The sequence below is a fragment of the Coenobita brevimanus genome, chromosome 94, assembly GCF_032717465.1.
Source record: "Coenobita brevimanus isolate Jiangsu-jjx chromosome 94, ASM3271746v2, whole genome shotgun sequence".
Lineage (NCBI taxonomy): Eukaryota > Metazoa > Arthropoda > Malacostraca > Decapoda > Coenobitidae > Coenobita > Coenobita brevimanus.
The window spans coordinates 37,214,216-37,236,456 of NC_137047.1; the positions used below are offsets into that span (position 1 = coordinate 37,214,216).

At 42.8% G+C, this 22,241-nt stretch overlaps 1 protein-coding gene across 1 annotated transcript in view; it reads right to left on the bottom strand.

Moving 5' to 3' along the window:
- The window catches only part of Got2 (glutamate oxaloacetate transaminase 2), a 110,564-nt gene that overhangs the window by 3,710 nt on the left and 84,613 nt on the right, over positions 1–22,241 (bottom strand). Inside the window, exons 8-9 of the mRNA XM_080282729.1 lie at positions 8,838–8,994; positions 7,041–7,200 (exon numbers count right to left, since the gene is read on the bottom strand). Coding sequence (XP_080138855.1) covers positions 7,041–7,200; positions 8,838–8,994 — 317 coding nt within the window. The remainder of the gene's footprint in view (positions 1–7,040; positions 7,201–8,837; positions 8,995–22,241) is intronic.

The window sequence follows — 22,241 nt, forward strand, 5'->3', positions numbered from 1 at the left end:
ATGCATGCACACACACGTGCACACACACACACATACACAGAGACAGACAAATGAGGACAGTAATAAAGGAAAAGATGTCTGGATGAAGGGAAGTAACAAGTGGAGTCCCTCAAGGCTCAGTGTTGGCGCCAGTAATGTTCCTGATTTACGTAAATGATATGGTAGATGGAGTGAACAGTTAAGCAAGTCTGTTTGCTGATGATGTAAAGATCTTGAGGAAGATAGAGGTTGAGGAGGATTGTAAAATACTGCAGGAGGATTTGGACAGGATACACAATTGGAGCCGGACGTGGGAAATGAAATTTAATGTAAAGAAATGTAAAATATTGGAAATGGGTAAAAGTAACAGGAGACCATCACTGAATTATTTTTTGGGTAATGAATTAATCACAAAAAGGAGAAAAGAGAAAGATTTGGGAGTGCTGGTCCAAGATAGTTTGTCACCAGAAAAGCACATTAACAAGATAGTTGGAGAGACTTATAAACTCTTGACTAACATAAGAGTAGCATTTCATTATATGGATGAGGAAATGATGAAAAAATTGACAGTGGCCATGATCCGCCCCAGGTTAGAATATGCAGTGGTGGTGTGGTCCCCACACAAAAAGAAAGATATAAACAAGATTGAGAGAATACAAAGAACAGCAACCAAGATGGTCCCCAGTCTGACAGACCTGTCATACAGAGAGAGGCTGGAAAAACTGGATTTGCCTTCGTTAGAGGAAAGGAGAAAGAGGGGAGACATGATTGCGGTGTTCAGGACCATGGTGGGAGTAGATAAAATTGACAAAGAAGATCTGTTTGTATGGGATAAGAGAGCAACAAAAGGACACGGAATGAAATTGAAAAAGTCAAGCTGCTTGAAGGATATCAAGAAATAAAGCTTTCCTTACAGAAGTATAGACTTATGGAATAGCCTAGACAAAGAAATCGTCCAGTCTAAAAACTTAAACGAGTTTAAAGCTAAATTCGACTTATTGAGAAACAGCGACGGAAACCCACGAGCATAGTACATTCCGTGTATATCACAATTAGGTATATTAGGTAAATACTTAAATATTTGGAACGACTTAGACAAAGAGGTGGTGCATGAGAAAAACATTCATGTGTGTAAAGGTAGACTTGATAAATGTGGATATGGAGACAGGACAACACGAGCATTGCTCAATTCCTGCATACTACAAATAGGTAAATACAAATAGGTAAATACACACACACACACACACACACACACACACAAACTTCCTACATGTACAAAATGCATTACATGCAAACACTGGTCAGTCTATTATATCCATCCATCAGCAAATCCTATGCCGCCCCACAAGAAGAGTAGGAGCCCAGGGCTAGGCAAGTTGATCCTGACATTTAAGATGAGAGTGACCAGCCTCACCCATCTTTGTGTGGCATTACATGAGCAATAAACCCCAATCACCCCTTGGAAATAAACCTGCAAAGGCTCAATCCACTGGGAGAGCCTTAATTACCAACTAGACCACTAGGCGCCATAAGTTGGTTATATGGTTACCACCCAGCGTGGTATATGGTTTCCTGGTGTACAGGAAACCATTTGGCTTGTCGCTCAGTGTAGTCACCTGCAGACAGAAGAAAGAGGAAAGAATGAAGGAAAGAGAGACAGAAGAGGATGGATGGAAAGAAGGACGGAAGACAGGAATGGGTAGGCCCCCAAGAGCAGCACTACATCGAGTGAGTGGGTGGTAAGCACCCCAACCAACCCCTTTTCCTTTGTACAGGGAAAAAATTATACCTGATTTCCAATCCTCCGGGACTCTACCTTCCTCCCAGGCTGGTCTGCACATCTTCCATATCCATTCAACTACTATCTCTGCCCTATGCTTCAGCATTTCACCACATACTCCATCCATTCCTGGGGCTCTCTCCATTCTGACTTTCTTCATTATTTCTACTACTTCCATCCTACTGATCTCAAACTCTCTTCTCACCTCCCTCCTTCTCCCAGCCATTCCCCAGCCACTTTTACTCGCGTAACTTTCATTCTCTGTGTTTAACAATTCCTTTAAGTGTTCTCTCCATCTGCTCTCTTTTTCTCCCTTCTCCACAATCAATCTACCACTTTTATCCTTCACTCCCCTACTAACTTCTTTATCACCCTGTCTAAATTTCTTTCCCTCCTTCCAAAACATTTTCTTACATTCCTCCATTGTACACTCAAATTCCTTCCAAATCAAAACACAAATTAAAAAGCAGCATAAATATTTGTATACCACCATACACATCATGTCCTTAGCCAGGATCCCTAGCAATAACAGCCAATGAAATCAATACAAAAGAACAGCAGACAACCTACTCCTTCCCTCTCAGCACAGCTACTTTCCTCAGCACTCAAAAACCAGTCAGTAATTATATGCAAGATTTCACCTTTCCCCATCATGCCATACTCATATCTGGTGAGCTGTGATTACATTTAGTGTTGCTCCTTATTTAAAAAGCCTAACTCGCAATGTTTAAGACAGTGAAAAAAAATTCCTGGATCCGCACATTTATCCGGATCCGCACCAAAATTTAATGGAGTGTATTTTGGGCCAAGGCCCATTCTTCCACCAAGTTTCATGGAAATCCGTCCAGTAGTTTTTGTGTAATCATGCACACACACCAACCAACCAACAAACAAACAAATGGACAGGGGTGAAAACAACCTCTTTGGCAGAGGTAAAAAGGTACAATTTTATATGAAAAACAGAAATCTGAAAACAATGACTCACATATGGTAAACTAACTGGCCTGAAAAGAATCAGTATGGTAAGTGTTAAAAGTGTTGCAAATTAAGCTATCTATCTATCTATCTATAGCCTGATGCCCTAATCCCGCAAAGGGTGGCCGCAGACAAAATGCCTCCAAGTCGCTCTATCACCCACCATTTGACTACCCTCCCCCCAACTCACTCCCCTCTCCCTCATATACCTCTCAATTCCATTCCTCCACCTCATCCTCGGTGCACATTAAGCAGCTTCAGTATAAAGCTGCTGATGGATAAAGGATTAATTTAAATATAAAGTATTTGTCATTCATTATGAAGTTGTTCTGATTTTTTTTTTTTTTTACTCCATCACAAATGAAAGGCATGTCTAAATGAAGTTGCTACACTTCAAAGTTGCATTTTGCCTGCAACATCCCTAAACTAAATAAGGATTGAAAGCACACACCGTACAGTTCTCCCATGTCCAGAATGTCTATCTATCTATCTACTGCCAGACGCCTTAATCCTACAGAGTACAGGGATTATTGATGTAATATGCGGCTGGACAAGAGGACCACCAAGAAATAAAGTAACTTGGTGGTGGGATGAGGGTGTAGAAGCTGCAGTTAAGGAGAAAAGAAGGCTTTTCCAGGAATGGAAGAAGGGTGGTAGCAAGGAGGAATACTTGGCTGCCAAGCGGAGGGCTAGAAGAGAGGTATACAGGGCAAAGTCTGAGACACAGAGATTATTACTTGATAACCTAAATCATGGGGAAAGGAAAAAATATGATATTTAAGGTGGCAAATCAGATGAAGAGGGATAATCGGGATATTATAGGTGAGCAGTGTGTGAAGAATGATGAAGGAAGAGTAGTGGTGAACAGTGAGGATATTAAAGATGCATGGAGAAAGCATTATAGTCGGTTGTTGAATGAGTAGTTTGACTGGGACAGGGAAAGTTTGGAGCCAGCAGATCCAGTGTTTGGCCCTTGGCCTTTGATTGATGCTGCTACTGTGAGTGAGGCAGTAGGCAGGATGACGGTGGGGAAGGCAGCAGGTGTGTCTGGGTTGACTGCCGAAATGTTGAAGGCTCACGACATATGGGGGTGAGGTTAGTCACTGACCTGATAAATACGATTATTTATGAGTGTGTTGTCCCAGATGATTGGCTGAAGAGTGTAATTGTAAATGTGTATAAAGGGAAGGGTGATGCCCTGGAAAGAGGAAATTACAGAGGTATAAAGCTTTTAGATCAGATTATGAAGGTAATGGAGAGTTTTAGAAGGTATGATTAGAAAGAGCGAATATTGATGAGATGCAGTTTGGGTGTATGCCAGGTAGGGGGACCACTGATGCCATATTCATTGTTTGACAGCTTCAGGAAAAATATATTGGTAAGAAAAGGGATCTGTATTTTGTTTTTGTTGATTTGGAAAAGGCCTTTGACAGAGTCCCTAGAGAGGTGCTGAAGTGGGCAATGAGAAAACTTGGCTTGGAGGAGTGGTTGGTTAGGGTGGTTATGGCTATGTATGTGGGTGCTCACACCCAGGTAAGAGTGAATGGAGATTTGAGTGATGAGTTTTCCGTGAACGTTGGTGTGCATCAGGGGTCAGTTTTGAGTTCCATGTTGTTTATCATGGTACTTGAAGCCCTCTCACGTGACTTCAGAAACAGACTCCTGTGGGAGATGCTGTATGCTGATGATTTGGTGTTGATTGCAGAGAACGAAAGGGAGGCGAAGGAAAGGTTTAGGAAGTGGAGAGATGGTATGGGGCACAAAGGCTTAAGAGTAAATGCAGATAAAACAAAAGTGATGATATCTAGGGTTGGTGGTGGTACTGTCAAGGACAAGGGAGAGTGACCATGTGCAGTTTGCCACAAGGGCGTGAGAAGTAATTCCATCTTGTGCGGTGTTTGTGATAAATGGGTGCACAAGAGATGTAGTGGTATCAGAGGTAGACTGTAAGATAATGCCAATTTTATGTGCAAGGCATGTCGGAGAGAGCAGGTGGAGATTGTCAAGCGTGAAAGGATTGAACTTGCTGGTGAATCTCTTGAGTATGTGGAAGAGTTGTTATATGGGAGACATGTTGTGTCCTGGAGGTGGGGCTGGAGCTAGCTCTGTGGCTAGGGTGAGAAGTGGTTGGAAGAAGTTCAGGGAACTCTTACCTCTCCTGACATTGAGAGGACTCTCCCTATGTGCTAAGGGGTCTTTGTATGCAGCACGTGTTAGAAATGTAATGCTGTATGGTAGTGAGACCTGGGCAGTAAAGGAGGAGGATATTCCCAGGCTCAGACGTACAGAAATGACAATGATTAGGTGGATGTGTAGTGCGTCCCTGCGTGCAAGGTCTGGGGGGGGCTGGGTTTACAATGGAAGAGTTGAGAGGTAGGATGGGACTGGAGTGTATTGGTGTTGTGATGAGGAGAGGTAGATTGAGATGGTTTGGGCATGTGGAGAGGATGGGGGATTGATAAGAGGAGAGGTAGATTGAGATGGTTTGGGCATGTGGAGAGGATGGGGGATTGATAATTGGGTGAGGAAGGTGAGAAGTGTTAATACTGGGGGTGGGATTATGAGGGACAGAATGAGAAAGACATGGGACAAGGTCATTAAGTGTGACCTCAGGGTTAAGGGACTGAACAGGGAGGCTGCAATAGATCGTGCAGCATGAAGTGCCGCCATTAGGTGACCAAGGCCAACGCATGCAAGAAAGTTGGAGCCTTTAAAAACGAAACAAAATGAAACAAACGAGAGTGGCCACAAATAAATCGCCTCCATGTCACCCTGTCCCCCTCCATTTCACTGCCCTGCTCCCAGCTCACAGACCCCTCCCTCATATACCACTCCACTCCATCCCTCCACCTCATCCTTGGCCTTCCCCTGCCCCTCTTCCCCCCCTCCACCTCACTCACATACACTCTCCTCATCAGTCTTTCACTCTCCATCCTCTCCACATGGCCAAACCACCTTAATGTGCTTCTCCTAACACTTCCTACCACATCCACATCCAGACGACAACGCTCCATCACTTCCTCATTTGTCAGTCTGTCTCTCCGTGTAACTCCACATGCTCCTCTCAAATACCTTATTTCCACTGCTCTCACTCTTGACTTGTGTCCCTCCAACAAGGTCTAAGCTTCGTTTCCATACGTTAGAGTTGGTATCACAATACTGTCATGTAGTAACTTTTTCACTTCTATGCTCACTTCCCTGTTTCTTATCACTGCTTTCAAGGAACCAGCAACCTTTTGTCCTTGTTGTACCCTTTCGCTTTACCATACAAGTAACACTAAATTGGGAGAAACTATCAAGCATACTTTAAAGGCAGCAATGGAACTTTAGCATCAGTACATAATCTTCTATGACTTTCTATGAACTTAAGGATCTTATGTCACACCCTTAGCTAAATAAAACTGTCTGATGATAGCAGGAACAGAATACCAATGCTGTTCCTATCTAGAGGGCTACTAGTGGGTAATGGTGACAGTAACATTTTCTGTCTTCTAAAATTCCCTCTCAATTGAACAAAATAATAATACAGGTAATAGAGTAATCTTTGGCCGTCTGGACGCCGCTACTCCTCACCCTGCCCTAGGGTGGGAAGGGAGGTCCGGATGATGATGATGATGATGATGATGATGATGATGATGATGATGATGACAGGAATACAGAGCTGTCCGACCATGAGAGTTAATATAAAAGAAAAAACATTCAATGCAACTTAATTCTGACTGACTATGGAAGACATTTTACCCACATTTGGGTAAGCAGTTTACAGGGAAGGTAAAACAGCTTTGGCCTGAATTGGATCCTCTTCACAAGAAGGGAGACTAAACATACACATATACCATATAATCTATCTCTATCTATTGCCAGACGCCATAATCCCGTAAGGGGTGGCCATTTGACTCTGAGTTATTTGTTTTACAGGGAGGGGCACTAACCCTCCACCAACCCACTTGACATGTAGGGAGCACATATGGTTTGGTTATATGGTTACCACCCAGCGTTGTAAATGGTTTCTTGGCTTACACGAAACCATTTGGCTTGTCACTCAATGTAAAGCCACCTGTAACGGAAAGAAAAGCATTAAGTAGTGACAGGAAAGATGGGAGAAATAGGAAGAGAGGAGGGCAGGCACAGAAAAAGAATGATAAAGGCTAAGGAAGAAGTAGGCAGCACTACATCAAGTGAGTGGATGATGGTCGCCACCACCTACCACTATGTAATATATGGCATATACTGTACATGGCAGAATAACGGAAGATACAAAAGACAGTGACAGACAGACTAATTACTTAGTAAACATATGACTAACCTGGTCAGGTGTCATGCCAGTGAAGCAGAACATGCCAATCTGTTCAGTGATATGTGACCAGTTCCTCACAGACCCTTCCTTCTCAAGATTGGCCTTCAGTTTACTCCTCATGGAGATGATTCGATCAGCCATCCCTTTGACGTCTTTCAGCCACATGGAACTAAACAACTTTATGTTAAATGCAAGAAGTAAATTACACGCCTGATGGTCTAATGGCATAAGGCTAGGGTTTTCAAACTGTAGGTCACAACCCCCAAAGGGGTCACGAGATGAGTTTGAAAAGTCACGAGATTTTAAAAAAAATTATAGGAATACAATAAAACTGCACTACAGCACTATGCTTTGGGGGGTGGGGGGAAACAGACTTATAAGGAGGTTGTGTAGTCACTGTAATAAAGACCTGAATACAGGGAATATGTAACTTTTTTTTTTTTTTTAACACAAAATGTTACAGGTGTAGATGGCATTTGGAATGTAGGGTGAGAAATGCATGCCAAACTTGTGTTGCAAAATCAGTGTTTATTACATATACGAAATGACAAACAAGAATGCAATACAGAGGTTGCTATGCCTACATTTGCAATAACTGTTACATCTTGTGCATGCTTACCAATGATGTTTATCGTAAATTTTGAAGGAAAAGGAAAATTTTTGTTACAAAATGTCAAACTGATACATTTTAAATAATTTACATATTTTCAATTTTTCTTTGCTCGAGATCAAAGAGACAACTCATGAAAAAGGAATGTGTTCTATGTCATAGGCTAATACCAGGATCAAGACACTTTTTCTCCCTCCCCCTGTCTCTCACCATTTTATCCTGACCATAACTCTCACACATCAGGCCCTGTTGGCACTGAGCACCACTGGTACACTTGACTGGGCTGCCACACTTTCATGCATTTTATTTAAAGTAAAAATATTTCAGTTCTCAAAATTACCCTGACTGTTTGACGCCTGAGAAATATTTGTGTCTCATTACCAGGATCCATACTTTTAGCTGCACCTTTTTTTTTTTTTTTTTTTTTTAAGTGTCTGACTCTGGGCAAAGGCTTCAGGGCCTATTTCTCAGGGCCAGTGACCTATCCCAAGGCCCAGTAGCCCCCCTACACCTCCACATGTCACCACTTCAGCACTAACACACACTGTCCATATTGAATACATGCCAGGGCTGTCTCATACATGACTGGTGTATTGGTATTAGCGGGGGTATTTTTAAGACATGTTGGCGGGTCATCTAGTAGATCAGTAAAGTCTGCTTTTAGGAAATTCAAATCCTTAAACTGTTCCCTGCCCCAGCCGGGATTCGATCCTGGGTCCATTAGGACCGCAGGCTGCCTCTCTACCGATTCAGCTACCACCTCCCCAAATTTGGTATTAAGACAGTTATTTTGGTACTGAAAATGGGTTCAGAAAATATGCAAAAAATCCTATGAAGAGCTAAGGGAAAAGAATAAATCAACAAATTGATCCCATGTTTGATTCAAGATTTTTTAATCTGCTATCTGTCCTTATTTATGAAGACATGCAAGAATCTCATGGTATTTCACTACATAGGTTAAACTGCATTTTTGTGTGTGTGGATGTGTTTACAACATTCAAGGAAGTTTTGTGCCTTAATGTTCCCCGTAAGGTATATTACTGTATTTGTTTAGTACAGAATTAGTCCAGTAAGGCAGTGGTGTCTGATCTAATTCCAGTATTGGATGAGAGGTCACTATATATGACAGAGGTTTTTTATTTATTTATTTAAAAGAGGTTGGATGAATGGATGTACAGATGGATATGATGACTCACTGTAAGTCTGGGGATCCAAGAATGGTGGCCACAATGCGTGAACCATGAAGGGGAGGGTTGGAGTAAAGTGGCCGGATCAGGATCTTAACCTGGGACATCACACGTGCAGCTTCATCCTTATCACTGCATATGATGGAGAATGCACCTGCTCTCTCACCTGAAGCAGAAGAAAAACGCTTCCATAAAAGGTGACATATTAACTGTGATGCCTACAGATTGCACAAGGGTAGTTACAGTTGATTCACACGGGGAATTAAAGTACATGGATAATTATGGACAATGCACATAGGTAATTATGGTCAATGCAAAAGGGTAATTAAGGACAATGGACAACGATAATGAAGAAAAACACACAAGGGTACTTAACCCCTAACTGCCAGGTATCAGTTGGAATTGTAAAAAAAAATTGGTGGTGCAGCGTCACCGGGTGTCGGTAGGAATCGCACTTGTTTTCCTGGCACAGTTTGAAGTGGCTGCCACTTTATCTTGATGTAGCAGAGAAAGATAGATTTTGGGATGATTTAATACATGTCGTGGGTGGTCTGCGGGATGATGAGAGTGTGATTTTGGGAGGGGACTTAAATGGTCATGTAGGTGAAGCAGCACAAGGTTATGAAGGAGTGCATGGGGGATGTGCGTATGGTATAAGGAATGCAGAAGGGGAAAGGATACTCGAGTTTGGGGAGGCAACGGACATGATTGTGTGCAACACATATTTTAGGAAAAAGAGACAGTAGGTTAATTACGTATGAGTCTGGGGAAAATAGCAGTCAGATAGATTATTTTCTGGTTAGGAGGGCCGATAGGAGGTTAGTGAGGGATGTTAAAGTTATAGGAAGTGAGGAGTGTGTGCAGCAGCATAAACTATTGATTTGTGATATGGTGCTTAAAGAACAAGTGATGAAAAAGAGGACTTATGTACCTAGGAGGAAAATATAGAAGCTGAAAAACCAAGTAGTAAGGGATGCCTTCTATAGCGAGTTGAGGAGAGTGGTGGCTGAACAGGGAGCTGTAGACAGAGGCATTAATGAACAGTACAGAGCCCTCAAGAACAATTTCTTGAGAGTTATTGATGTAACATGCGGTTGGACAAGACGACCACCAAGACATAAAGTAACTTGGTGGTGGGATGAGGGTGTAGAAGCTGCAGTTAAGGAGAAAAGAAGGCTTTTCAGAGAATGGAAGAAAGGTGGTTGCAAAGAGGAATATCTGGCTGCCAAGCAGAGGGCTAGAAGAAAGGCATACAGGGCAAAGTCTGAGTCACAGAGACTATTATTTGATAACCTAAATCATGGGGAAAGGAAAAATATGATATTTAGGGTGGCAGGTCAGGTGAAGAGGGATAATCGGGATATTATAGGTGAGCAGTGTGTGAAGAATGATGAAGGAAGGGTAGTGGTGAACAGTGAGGATATTAAAGATGCATGGAGAGAGCATTATAACCGGCTGTTGAATGTGGAGTTTGACTGGGACAGGGAAGGTTTGGAGCCAGCAGATCCAGTGTCTGGCCCTTGGCCTTTGATTGATGCTGCTACTGTGAATGAGGCAATAGGCAGGATGAAGGTGGGGAAGGCAGCAGGTGTGTCTGGGTTGACTGCTGAAATGTTGAAGGCCTCAGGCGATATAGGGGTGAGGTTAGTCACTGACCTGATAAATACGATTATTTATGAGTGTGTTGTCCCAGATGATTGGCTGAAAAGTGTAATTGTAAATGTGTATAAACGGAAGGGTGATGCCCTGGAAAGAGGAAATTATAGAGGTATAAAGCTTTTAGATCAGATAATGAAGGTAATGGAGAGAGTTTTAGAAGGTATGATTAGAGAAAGAGTGAATATTGATGAGATGCAGTTTGGGTTTATGCCAGGTAGGGGGACCACTGATGCTATATTCATTGTTCGACAGCTTCAGGAAAAATATATTGGTAGGACAAGGGATCTTTATTTTGTTTTTGTTGATTTGGAAAAGGCCTTTGACAGAGTCCCTAGAGAGGTGGTGAAGTGGGCAATGAGAAAGCTTGGCTTGGAGGAGTGGCTGGTTAGGGTGGTTATGGCTATGTATGTGGGTGCTCACACCCAGGTAAGAGTGAATGGAGATTTGAATGATGAGTTTTTCGTGAATGTTGGTGTGCATCAGGGGTCAGTCTTGAGTCCCATGTTGTTTATCATGGTACCTGAAGCCCTTTCACGTGGCTTTAGAAACGGACTCCCGTGGGAGTTGTTGTATGATAATGATTTGGTGTTGACTGCAGAGAACGAAAGGGAGGCGGAGGAAAGGTTTAGGAAGTGGAGAGATGGTATGGGGCACAAGGGCTTAAGGGTAAATGCAGATAAAACAAAAGTGATGATATCTAGGGTTGGTGGTGGTACTGTCAAAGACGAGGGAGAGTGGCCATGTGCAGTTTGCCACAAGGGCATGAGAACTAATTCCATCTTATGCGGTGTTTGTGATAAATGGGTGCATAAGAGATGTAGTGGTATTAGAGGTAGACTGCGAGATAATGCTGATTTTATGTGTACGGCGTGTCGGGGTGAGCAGGTGGAGATTGTCAGACATGAAAGGATTGAACTTGCTGGTGAATCTCTTGAGTGTGTGGAAGAGTTTTGTTATTTGGGAGACATGTTGTGTGCTGGAGGTGGGGCTGGAGCTAGCTCTGTGGCTAGGGTGAGAAGTGGTTGGAAGAAGTTCAGGGAGCTCTTGCCTCTCCTGACACTGAGAGGACTCTCCCTACGTGCTAAGGGGTCTTTGTATGCATCATGTGTTAGGAGTGTAATGCTGTATGGTAGTGAGACCTGGGCAGTGAAGGAGGAAGATATTCGCCGGCTCAGACGTACAGAAATGATAATGATTAGGTGGATGTGCAGCGCGTCCCTGCGTCCAAGGCCTGGAGGGGCTGGGTTAACGATGGAAGAGTTGAGAGGTAGGATGGGACTGGAGTGTATTGGTGTTGTGATGAGGAAAGGCAGATTGAGACGGTTTGGACATGTGGAGAGGATGGGGGATGATAATTGGGTGAGGAAGGTGAGAAGTGTTAATATTGGGGGTGGGGTTATGAGGGGTAGACTGAGAAAGACATGGGACGAGGTCATTAAGTTTGACCTCAGGGTTAAGGGACTGAACAGGGAGGCTGCAATGGATCGTGCAGCATGAAAAGCCGCCATTAGGTGACCAAGGCCGACACATGCAAGCATGTTGAAGCCTTTAAAAACGAAAACAAAACGCTCGGGGGAGACTCCCACCAGCCTGCCCAACCATACCTCAATCGTCTCTGTGACTCTGCCAGGTGTAGGACGATCTTTTCTTAACCTTTCTCGTCCGATTTCGTTCTCACCTCAAGTGGACTTTTGCCTCATCCACCCCTGCCAAGGCTCTTTCCAGGATACTAGGAAAGGACTCTGTGATAGTGCCACAGGGTATGCCTTAGACACCAATGTGTCTAATTTATCTACTAATGGAGAAGTTATCACGTTGACAGCAAAGCCATAGTCGAGGCCGCGGGCACACACACGAACACAAACTGTTTTCACAGCGAAAATTAGTCCTCTTCTTCATGTCACTACTCATCAAAGCAATGACTTACAGACCTGGGGATACTTTCACTCACAAGAAGAAAAGTTGTTGAGTAATATGGTCTGTAATTCATTTTCCTAACTGCTATAGTTTCTGAGATATTGCAGTTAGAAGTAAACCTTTTATTTATTTTTTTTTTTTCGTACTGAGGTGAAGTGAGAGCAGATTTTAACTTGGCGTCCATGCGTTAAAGACGCTTCACTTTCTTTTCTCTCCACTCTTCCCCCAGGATACAGCACGTAACGCTTCACTTTCTTTTCTCTCCACTCTTCCCCCAGGATACAGCACGTAACAATTAAGTTTGCATCCAGATCCCCGACTGTACGACCAGTGAAGAAACAGAGGGGAAAAAAATTTCGTCAAAGAGTCTGATAAGCCTGAGAATCAAATTCAGTTTCTTCCAGTTGTGCATTGGATATGCTTACCAATGCATCACCAGCTCTTCCATCTGAAACAGCATAAGATAACTTCAAAAATATCATGCTACTGAACAATGACACACTGTAAATATCAAAATCCTAGGCATTTACTTGTTCACTTGTTCCAGAAAGTATTGGTGCACAGTGGGTCCGATGCTATCCGGAATGATTCGACCATGTGGCAGTGACAGCCCATTAATACCTGTAAATAGTATAACATTTACGCCCATTCCCTACATATTATGAAGAACACAAATGGTATCTGATATAGCAGTCATCCATCGTTTAGGATGCCTGTGTGAGGGAGGACAGAACCGCAATTTCCAGTTTCCTTTGTTACGCGTCATAATATTTAACACATATTGTGCACCGATACTTTCTGGAGCCAGTCATCACATATCTATATCTATATCTATCTGTATACATACAGTATATACAGGGTGATTCACGATTTTTTCCGGAAACTCTGGGAAATGCAAGCTTATGCACTTCTAAGCATAAAATACTCTATAGGCAGAGGTGCTTAATGTAATGGTTTACAAGTGGGGAAATTTTCAAATCTGACAGACATGTCAGCGGGAGGCGGCTGGGCTGGTGGCGACCTGGCTGTGTTGCCAAGTACCTCAATTTTCTTTTAAATTTTATATGTTGTTCTCATTCTGAATGAAACTATTCTTTCATTAATCTTCAGGTGTGTGTGCGTCCGTGCGTGTATTTACCTATTTGTAGTATACAGGAATTGAGCAATGCTCGTGTTGTCCTGTCTCCGTATCCACATTTATCAAATCTACCTTTACACACATGAATGTTTTTCTTGTGCACCACCTCTTCGTCTAAGACGTTCCAAATACAGTAATCACTCCAATATCCGGATCAATAGAGCCATCGGTAGGTTCGGATATTGGTTTTGTCCGGATATTGGGCCCCAGCTTATGGACTTGTACTTACGGACCCTAACACAGAGAAACACCTATACAACTCCCTCCGGACATGCATAGCACCTATTTAACACCCAAATCACACCAATAAGGCACATAAATGACTGAAATAAATGCAATAGACACATAAAATGTGGGTTTAGAAGTATGTTCATACATTAATAAACATTCTGGTACTTATGGACTCTAACCGAACCTAACCTAACCGAACCTAACCGAACTCTGAAAAACACATTCCTACTGCACATGCATGAGGTAAGTTTAGTATGGAAAGAAGTACAGTATGACACTTTCTGGTAAGTATAGTATGGGAAAAAATACAATATGAAACATTCTGGTAAATATAGTATGGAAAATAGTACAACATGAAACATTTTGGCTACTTACAGCAAGTCCCTGGCCACCTCGATGAATAACCGCCTCCTCTCGGACTCTGACAGTAAGAACGATTTCCTGAAGCACTTGCACTACACTCTTCCTGAAGTCTTGCACTGAACTTAGTCACTAACACACAGAAGTCCGTTCTTTTCACAGTGTTCACTTTAGTCCAAATAATGTTCCATTAAATTTAAGTGTTGCACATTAACTTTTCCCAAGTTTTTTAAGTTTCCAAAGCCAAAACAAAGAAGGTTAGTTACGTTAAATTTCTTTTCTACTTAGTCTTTTCTCCCAACTTGAAAACCTTAACACAACACACCGTTTTTTTCACTGCACAACACTCAAAATTCCCGTGTGGTCTAGTGGAGAAGTTCTTGCTGTTTATTCACTGTCAGAGCCCGAGAGTATCACTGGCAGGCGTCCAAGGGGTGCATCGGTGGGTAGTGGTGATGGCGTACCGACTACAGAAGACTCTGAAGACAGCCGCAAACTCACGTCGAGCGGTGACTCCACTGTAGCTGATGTGCTGGGCTGTGGCTCGGAGCATGAGGGCCTGTCTTGGGGAGGCAACGGAGTGGAACCAGGGCTTGGCACAGCGGGGGTCACGGGCCTGAAAAAACTGTCAATCGTTGACTGACGCAAGGACCGACGATTCTGGCGATTGATGATGCGCTGCCGGAAAGCACGCACTTCCTCCACGAGTCCCAAGGGCCCCATCTCCCTGTCGCAGTCCGGGTGTTCCAGGTAGTCTAGGACGAACTCTAGATGTTCCCGGAGTGCGCTCAGCTTGGGGATGGCTGGAGTAGTGTCCTGCTGGGCGGAGTCTGCATCATCATCGCCTTCGTCGTCGGAATCTTCAAGTTCGGGACTGACACCAGCAACCGAAGACGCGATCTCGATATCAGACAACGTCTGATACCCAGGATCGCCCTCGTCGTCGTCCAACCACTCACGAACATCGTCCACATCAACATCGTCGCCGTGCGTACGTAGCCGTGCATGGAAGTCATCCACGTCAAACCCTAGGAAATCGTACTCCACATCTGTTCCGAGAAGCAGACGAGACCAACCATTTTCAAGAGTTTTCACAGGGACTTCCTTCCATGCACTAGCCCAGTTGTACAGCGCAGACTTGATGTTGTAGCGGCGAAGGTTTTCCAAAGTCCGCTTGCCTCGAGTGTCACGTCCTTCCCTGCGCTCGTCCTCGTCCTCGAGAACCACCATCACCTCGTCCAGGAACTTCCGACGGTACAGGCGCTTTGTTGCCACGATCACTCCTTGGTCCATTGGTTGAATGAGAGCAGTCGTATTAGGTGGCAGAAACATGCACCTAATACGGCCATTCTCAGCAACCAAGTCCTTGTCGCACGGGTGGGCAGGTGCATTGTCGAGGAGAAGGAGAGCCTTTACCTGGTCGCGAGGAATTCCCAGTGTCTTCGTCTGGTAATGTATGACCTCCTTGACGAAGTGATGGTGAAACCAGTCTTTGAAAATCACAGCTGTGAACCATGCTTTCAAAGAATGGTACCATACGACAGGAAGGACATCCATCACCCCACGAAGGCACCGAGGCTGCTTTGCACGGCCAACAATAACGGGCTTAAGCCGGTGCATGCCGTTAGCATTGGCACAACACAAAGCAGATATCCGTTCCTTAGAAAGCTTGCGGCCAGGTACACGCTTCTCCGTCTCATCGGCGAGAGTGTTCGTTGGCACCGAGCGATAGAATAGGCCAGTTTCGTCAGCGTTATAGACTTGACCGAGAGTGAGGCCCTCCCTGTCGATCAAGCCTTTCACCTTGTGCCGAAACTCGTCCACTCCATCCTCGTTAGCGTCCAATGCTTCGCCATGTGCTTTACGGTTAGTAAGGCCATGTCGCAACTTGAACGCGAAGAGCCAACCCTCGGATGCCTTGAAGTCTAGGGCGTCGTGAAGCCTTGCAAACTTCTCAGCAGCAGCCTTCAGCTCCGTTCCACGTACCATCACACCAGCTGCACGTTGCTGTCGATACCAAATCAACGTGGAGCGGTCGATCTCTGCATACTTGGGAGTAAACATAACCTTCCTCTCCACGTTGCGTTTGCTTCTCGACGAGAAGTCAGCCGTGTACTGCATGAGCTTGTCTCGGGAACGCTTGATATCAAACAAAGTCGACCGGGCCAGGTTGAACTCGCGGAGAATGCGAGAGGAAGACCAACCCGCATCAACCTTCTCCAATATCTCCCGTTTCTTCTCCAGAGTCAACACCACTCTCTTCCTTTTCTCAGGAGGCGGGGCCATCATCACACACACTAAGAGTAGGGCAGAGAGCAGCAGGAGGCCTTGCAGCAAGTACGGCACCACCACAAAAGCGAGCACGTGGGCAGCCATTACGAAGAGCGCAGGTCCAGTCGCGGTGAGAGACAGGCGTGAAGTGGGGAGGATGCAGCGGCGCTCTATCGGACGTCGGAGGAATGACGAACCAAAACAATGCTCTCACGCGGCGCGCGCGGCAAGTTCAAATTACGGACGGCAAAAAATCGGTTTTTTTTCCAATTTTTTTGGATTTTCGGACCATTTTGGGAATGTTTGATCCCAGGACGATAAGGTTCGGTTAGTGGGGATGTTCGGTTATTGGGCGTCCGGATATTAGAGTGATTACTGTATTTATGTATTTACCTAATATACCTGATTGTGATATACACGGAATGTGCTATGCTCGTGGGTTTCCGTCGCTGTTCTCAATAAGTCAAATTTGGCTTTAAACTCGTTTAAGTTTTTAGACTGGATGATCTCTTTGTCCAGGTTATTCCATAAGTCTATACTTCTGTAAGGAAAGCTATATTTCTTGATATCCTTCATGCAGCTTGACTTTTTCAATTTCATTCCGTGTCCTCTTGTTGCTTTCTTATCCCATAAAAACAGATCTTCTTTGTCAATTTTATCTACTCCCACCATGGTCCTGAATACTGTAATCATGTCTCCCCTCTTTCTCCTTTCCTCTAAGGAAGGCAAATCCAGCTTTTCCAGCCTCTCTCTGTATGAGAGGTCTGCCAGACTGGGGACCATCTTGATTGCTGTTCTTTGTATTCTCTCAATCTTATTTATATCTTTCTTTTTGTATGGGGACAACACTACCGCTGCATATTCTAACCTGGGGCAGATCATGGCCACTATCAATTTTTTCATCATCTCCTCATCCATATAATGAAATGCTACTCTTATGTTAGTCAAGAGTTTATAAGTCTCTCCAACTATCTTGTTAATGTGCTTTGCTGGTGACAAACTATCTTGGACCAGCACTCCAAACTCTTTCTCTTCTCTCATTTTTGTGATTAATTCATTACCCAACAAATAATTCAGTGATGGCCTCCTGGTACTTATACCCATTTCCAATATTTTACATTTCCTTACATTAAATTTCATTTCCCATGTCCGACTCCAATCATGGACCCTATCCAGATCCTCTTGCAGCATTTTACAATCCTCCTCAACCTCTACCTTCCTCAAGATCTTTACATCATCAGCAAACAGACTTGATAACTGTTCACTCCATTTACCATATCATTTACTGTAGTCTGTAAATCAGGAACATTACTGGCGCCAACACCGAGCCTTGAGGGACTCCACTTGTTACTTCCCTCCATCCAGACATCCTATCCTTTATTACTGTCCTCATTTGTCTGTCTCTCAAAAAGTCTCTCATCCATTCCAGAAGTTTCCCCTTCATTCCTCCTATATATTCTAGTTTCCACATTAGTCTCTTATGAGGTACCTTGTCAAAGGCCTTCTCTAAGTACACACAATCCACCCAACCATCTCTCTCCTGTACCACATCAATCGCTCTTGTGTAAAAGCTCAACAAGTTAGAAACACATGACCTTCCACTTCTGAATCCAAACTGACATTCAGCCAAAATATTCATCTCTTCTAGATATTTTATCCATCTGTCTTTCAGGATTCTCTCGCACAATTTTGCAACCATGCTGGTTAGAGAGACTGGTCTATAATTCAGGGGTTCTTCCCTGTTTCCTCCCTTATAAATTGGTACCACATTTGCCCTCTTCCATTCTTGTGGCACTTTCCCCACTTCCAGAGAACACACGATTAAACTGTGATTTTATCCACCAGTTGTTCTCTGCATTCCTTCAGTACCCAATTGGAAATTCCATCAGGTCCTGGGGCTTTCCTTACATCTTGAGTTTCCAGTAATTTATACACTTCCTGTACCACCACTTTTATATCTTTTATCACCGGTACATTTCTAATCACTCCCTCCCCTTCCACAAACTCTTCTTCCTTAGTGAAAACCGATTGGAAACATTTGTTCATTATTTCAGCTTGTACTGCTGCATCTTTATAGACTTCTCCTTTTACTTTCAGTTTGGTGATTCCTTCCTTTTGTTTCAGTTTGCCATTAACAAATCTATAAAACAGTTTGGGTTCATCCTTGCATTTGTCTGTTATACCTTTTTCAAAATTCCTTTCTTCTTCTCTACGTATTCTTGTGTATTCATTTCTAATTCTTTTATATTCTTCCTTTGTTCTGTTGTTACCTCTCTTTCTCCAATTGTTCCATGCCTTATCTCTCTCTTTTTCTGCTATCATACACCTTCTATTAAACCACTCCTTTTTCCTGTTTTCTTTCCCTCTTACTCTTGGTACAAATTTTTCCACCCCCAAATTATAGAGGTCTAGAAAGATATCCCACTTCCTCTGTATCTCTCTTGTTTCTCTGAATTTTCTCCAATCTGCATTTTCAAAAAAGTTTCTCAATCCTGTAAAATTTGCTTTCCCAAAGTTGTATCTTCCCTGTCTATGAAGCTCGTGTGTGTGTGTGTGTGTGTGTGTGTGTGTGTGTGTGTATTTACCTATTTGTATTTACCTATTTGTAGTATACAGGAATTGAGCAATGCTCGTGTTGTCCTGTCTCCATATCCACATTTATCAAGTCTACCTTTACACACATGAATGTTTTTCTCATGCACCACCTCTTTGTCTAAGTCGTTCCAAATATTTAAGAATATACCTAATTGTGATATACACGGAATGTACTATGCTCGTGGGTTTCCGTCGCTGTTTCTCAATAAGTCGAATTTAACTTTAAACTCGTTTATGTTTTTAGACTGGACGATCTCTTTGTCCAGGCTATTCCATAAGTCTATACTTCTGTAAGGAAAGCTATATTTCTTGATATCCTTCAAGCAGCTTGACTTTTTCAATTTCATTCCATGTCCTCTTGTTGCTCTCTTATCCCATACAAACAGATCTTCTTTGTCAATTTTATCTACTCCCACCATGGTCCTGAACACCGCAATCATGTCTCCCCTCTTTCTCCTTTCCTCTAACGAAGGCAAATCCAGTTTTTCCAGCCTCTCTCTGTATGACAGGTCTGTCAGACTGGGGACCATCTTGGTTGCTGTTCTTTGTATTCTCTCAATCTTGTTTATATCTTTCTTTTTGTGTGGGGACCACACTACCGCTGCATATTCTAACCTGGGGCGGATCATGGCCACTATCAATTTTTTCATCATTTCCTCATCCATATAATGAAATGCTACTCTTATGTTAGTCAAGAGCTTATAAGTCTCTCCAACTATCTTGTTAATGTGCTTTTCTGGTGACAAACTATCTTGGACCAGCACTCCAAAATCTTTCTCTTCTCTCCTTTTTGTGATTAATTCATTACCCAAAAAATAATTCAGTGATGGTCTCCTGGTACTTTTACCCATTTCCAATATTTTACATTTCTTTACATTAAATTTCATTTCCCACGTCCGGCTCCAATTGTGTATCCTATCCAAATCCTCCTGCAGTATTTTACAATCCTCCTCAACCTCTATCTTCCTCAAGATCTTTACATCATCAGCAAACAGACTCGCATAACTGTTCACTCCATCTACCATATCATTTACATAAATCAGGAACATTACTGGTGCCAACACTGAGCCTTGAGGGACTCCACTTGTTACGTCCCTCCATCCAGACATCTTTTCCTTTATTACTGTCCTCATTTGTCTGTCTCTCAAAAAGTCTCTCATCCATTCCAGAAGTTTCCCCTTTAGTCCTCCTATATATTCTAGTTTCCACATTAGTCTCTTATGAGGTACCTTGTCAAAGGCCTTCTCTAAGTCTAAGTACACACAATCCACCCAACCATCTCTCTCCTGTACCACATCAATCGCTCTTGAGTAAAAGCTCAACAAGTTTGAAACGCATGACCTTCCACTTCTGAATCCAAACTGACATTCAGCCAAAATATTCATCTCTTCCAGATATTTTATCCATCTGTCTTTCAGGATTCTCTCACACAATTTTGCGACCATGCTGGTTAGAGACACTGGTCTATAATTCAGGGTTCTTCCCTGTTTCCTCCCTTGTAAATTGGTACCACATTTGCCCTCTTCCATTCTTTTGGCACTTTCCCCTCTTCCAGTGAGCATACAATTAAGCTGTGAATTTTATCCGCCAGTTGTTCTCTGCATTCCTTCAGTACCCAATTAGAAATTCCATCAGGTCCTGGGGCTTTCCTTACATCTTGAGTTTCCAGTAATTTATACACTTCCTGCACCTCCACTTTTATATCTTTCATCACCGGAACATTTCTAATCACTCCCTCCCCTTCCACAAGCTCCTTTTCTTTAGTGAAAACTGACTGGAAACGTTTGTTCATTATTTCTGCTTGCATTGCCGCATCATTAAAGACCTCTCCATCTACTTTCAGCTTGGTGATTCCTTCCTTTTGTTTCAGTTTGCCATTAACAAATCTATAAAACAGTTTGGGTTCATCCTTGCATTTGTCAATTATACCTTTTTCAAAATTCCTTTCTTCTTCCCTACGTATTCTTGTGTATTCGTTTCTTGTTCTTTTATATTCTTCCTTTGTTCTGTCGTTACCTCTCTTTCTCCAATTGTTCCACGCCTTATCTCTCTCTTTTTTGGCTATCATACACCTTCTATTAAACCACTCCTTTTTCCTGTTTTCTTTCCCTCTTACTCTTGGTACAAATTTTTCCACTCCCAAATTATAGAGGTCTAGAAAGATATCCCACTTCCTCTGTATCTCTCTTGTTTCTCTGAATTTTCTCCAATCCGCATTTTCAAAAAAGTTTCTCAATCCTGTAAAATTTGCTTTGCCAAAGTTGTATCTTCCCTGTCTATGAAGCTCGTCTCTTGGCTCAACGTTTCCTATTAACATCTGGAACTCAATGACCACGTGATCACTTTTTCCCAAAGGACAGAGATATTCCAATGATTCTATTACATCAGGTTCTTTGGTGAACAGTAAATCTAACCTTGCTGGTGTGTCCTCACCTCGAAACCGTGTCTCTTCTTTGACCCACTGCATCATCACATTATTCATTATTATATTTAATAACATAGTACCCCACGAATCCTCGCCGCCTCCCGAGTACCATTCCTCCCAGTTCACCTCTTTACAATTAAAGTCACCCACCAAAATTATATTATTGCTTTTCTCAATTATTTTTTGCAAGTAGCTAGCCATATCTGACAACATCTCATGGTATTCGTCATCCCTTCCATGCTCTCGTCTTTGGGGGAACATACACTACCGCCATATCTCTCTTAACATTCTCTCCAGTTTCTAATTTCATATATATCACTTCAGCCCTGCCTTCTCCCATTTCCACAGTATCTACATTTATGTTGTTCTTCACTGCTATCATCACTCCTCCTCCCTTTTTTCTTTTCTGTCTTTTCTCCACAGTTTGTATTTACCATCTCCCAAATGAACATCAATATCTTCTCTTAATTTGGTCTCTACAAAGCACATGACATCAGGTTCATGTTCTCTCAAGAAATCATTAATTTCGATCCTTGTCGATATGAAACCATCAACATTAGTATATATCACCTTCAAATTATTTTTGACATTATTAATACCCTCTTCTCTCCTACTCTCTGTCCGTACCACTTCCTCAACTTCTGATCTTTCACAACCATCCCCCTAATTTCCTTCACTTCTATTTCCTTAAATACCATTTCCTTACTTTCATATCCAATACTCTCCAAAAAAAAGTATTACGTTCTTCCTCTGTCCTCTTATCATTTTTTCCTTTACTTCTTCCTTTAATGATTTTAAAGCTTCTCTTTCTTCTTCA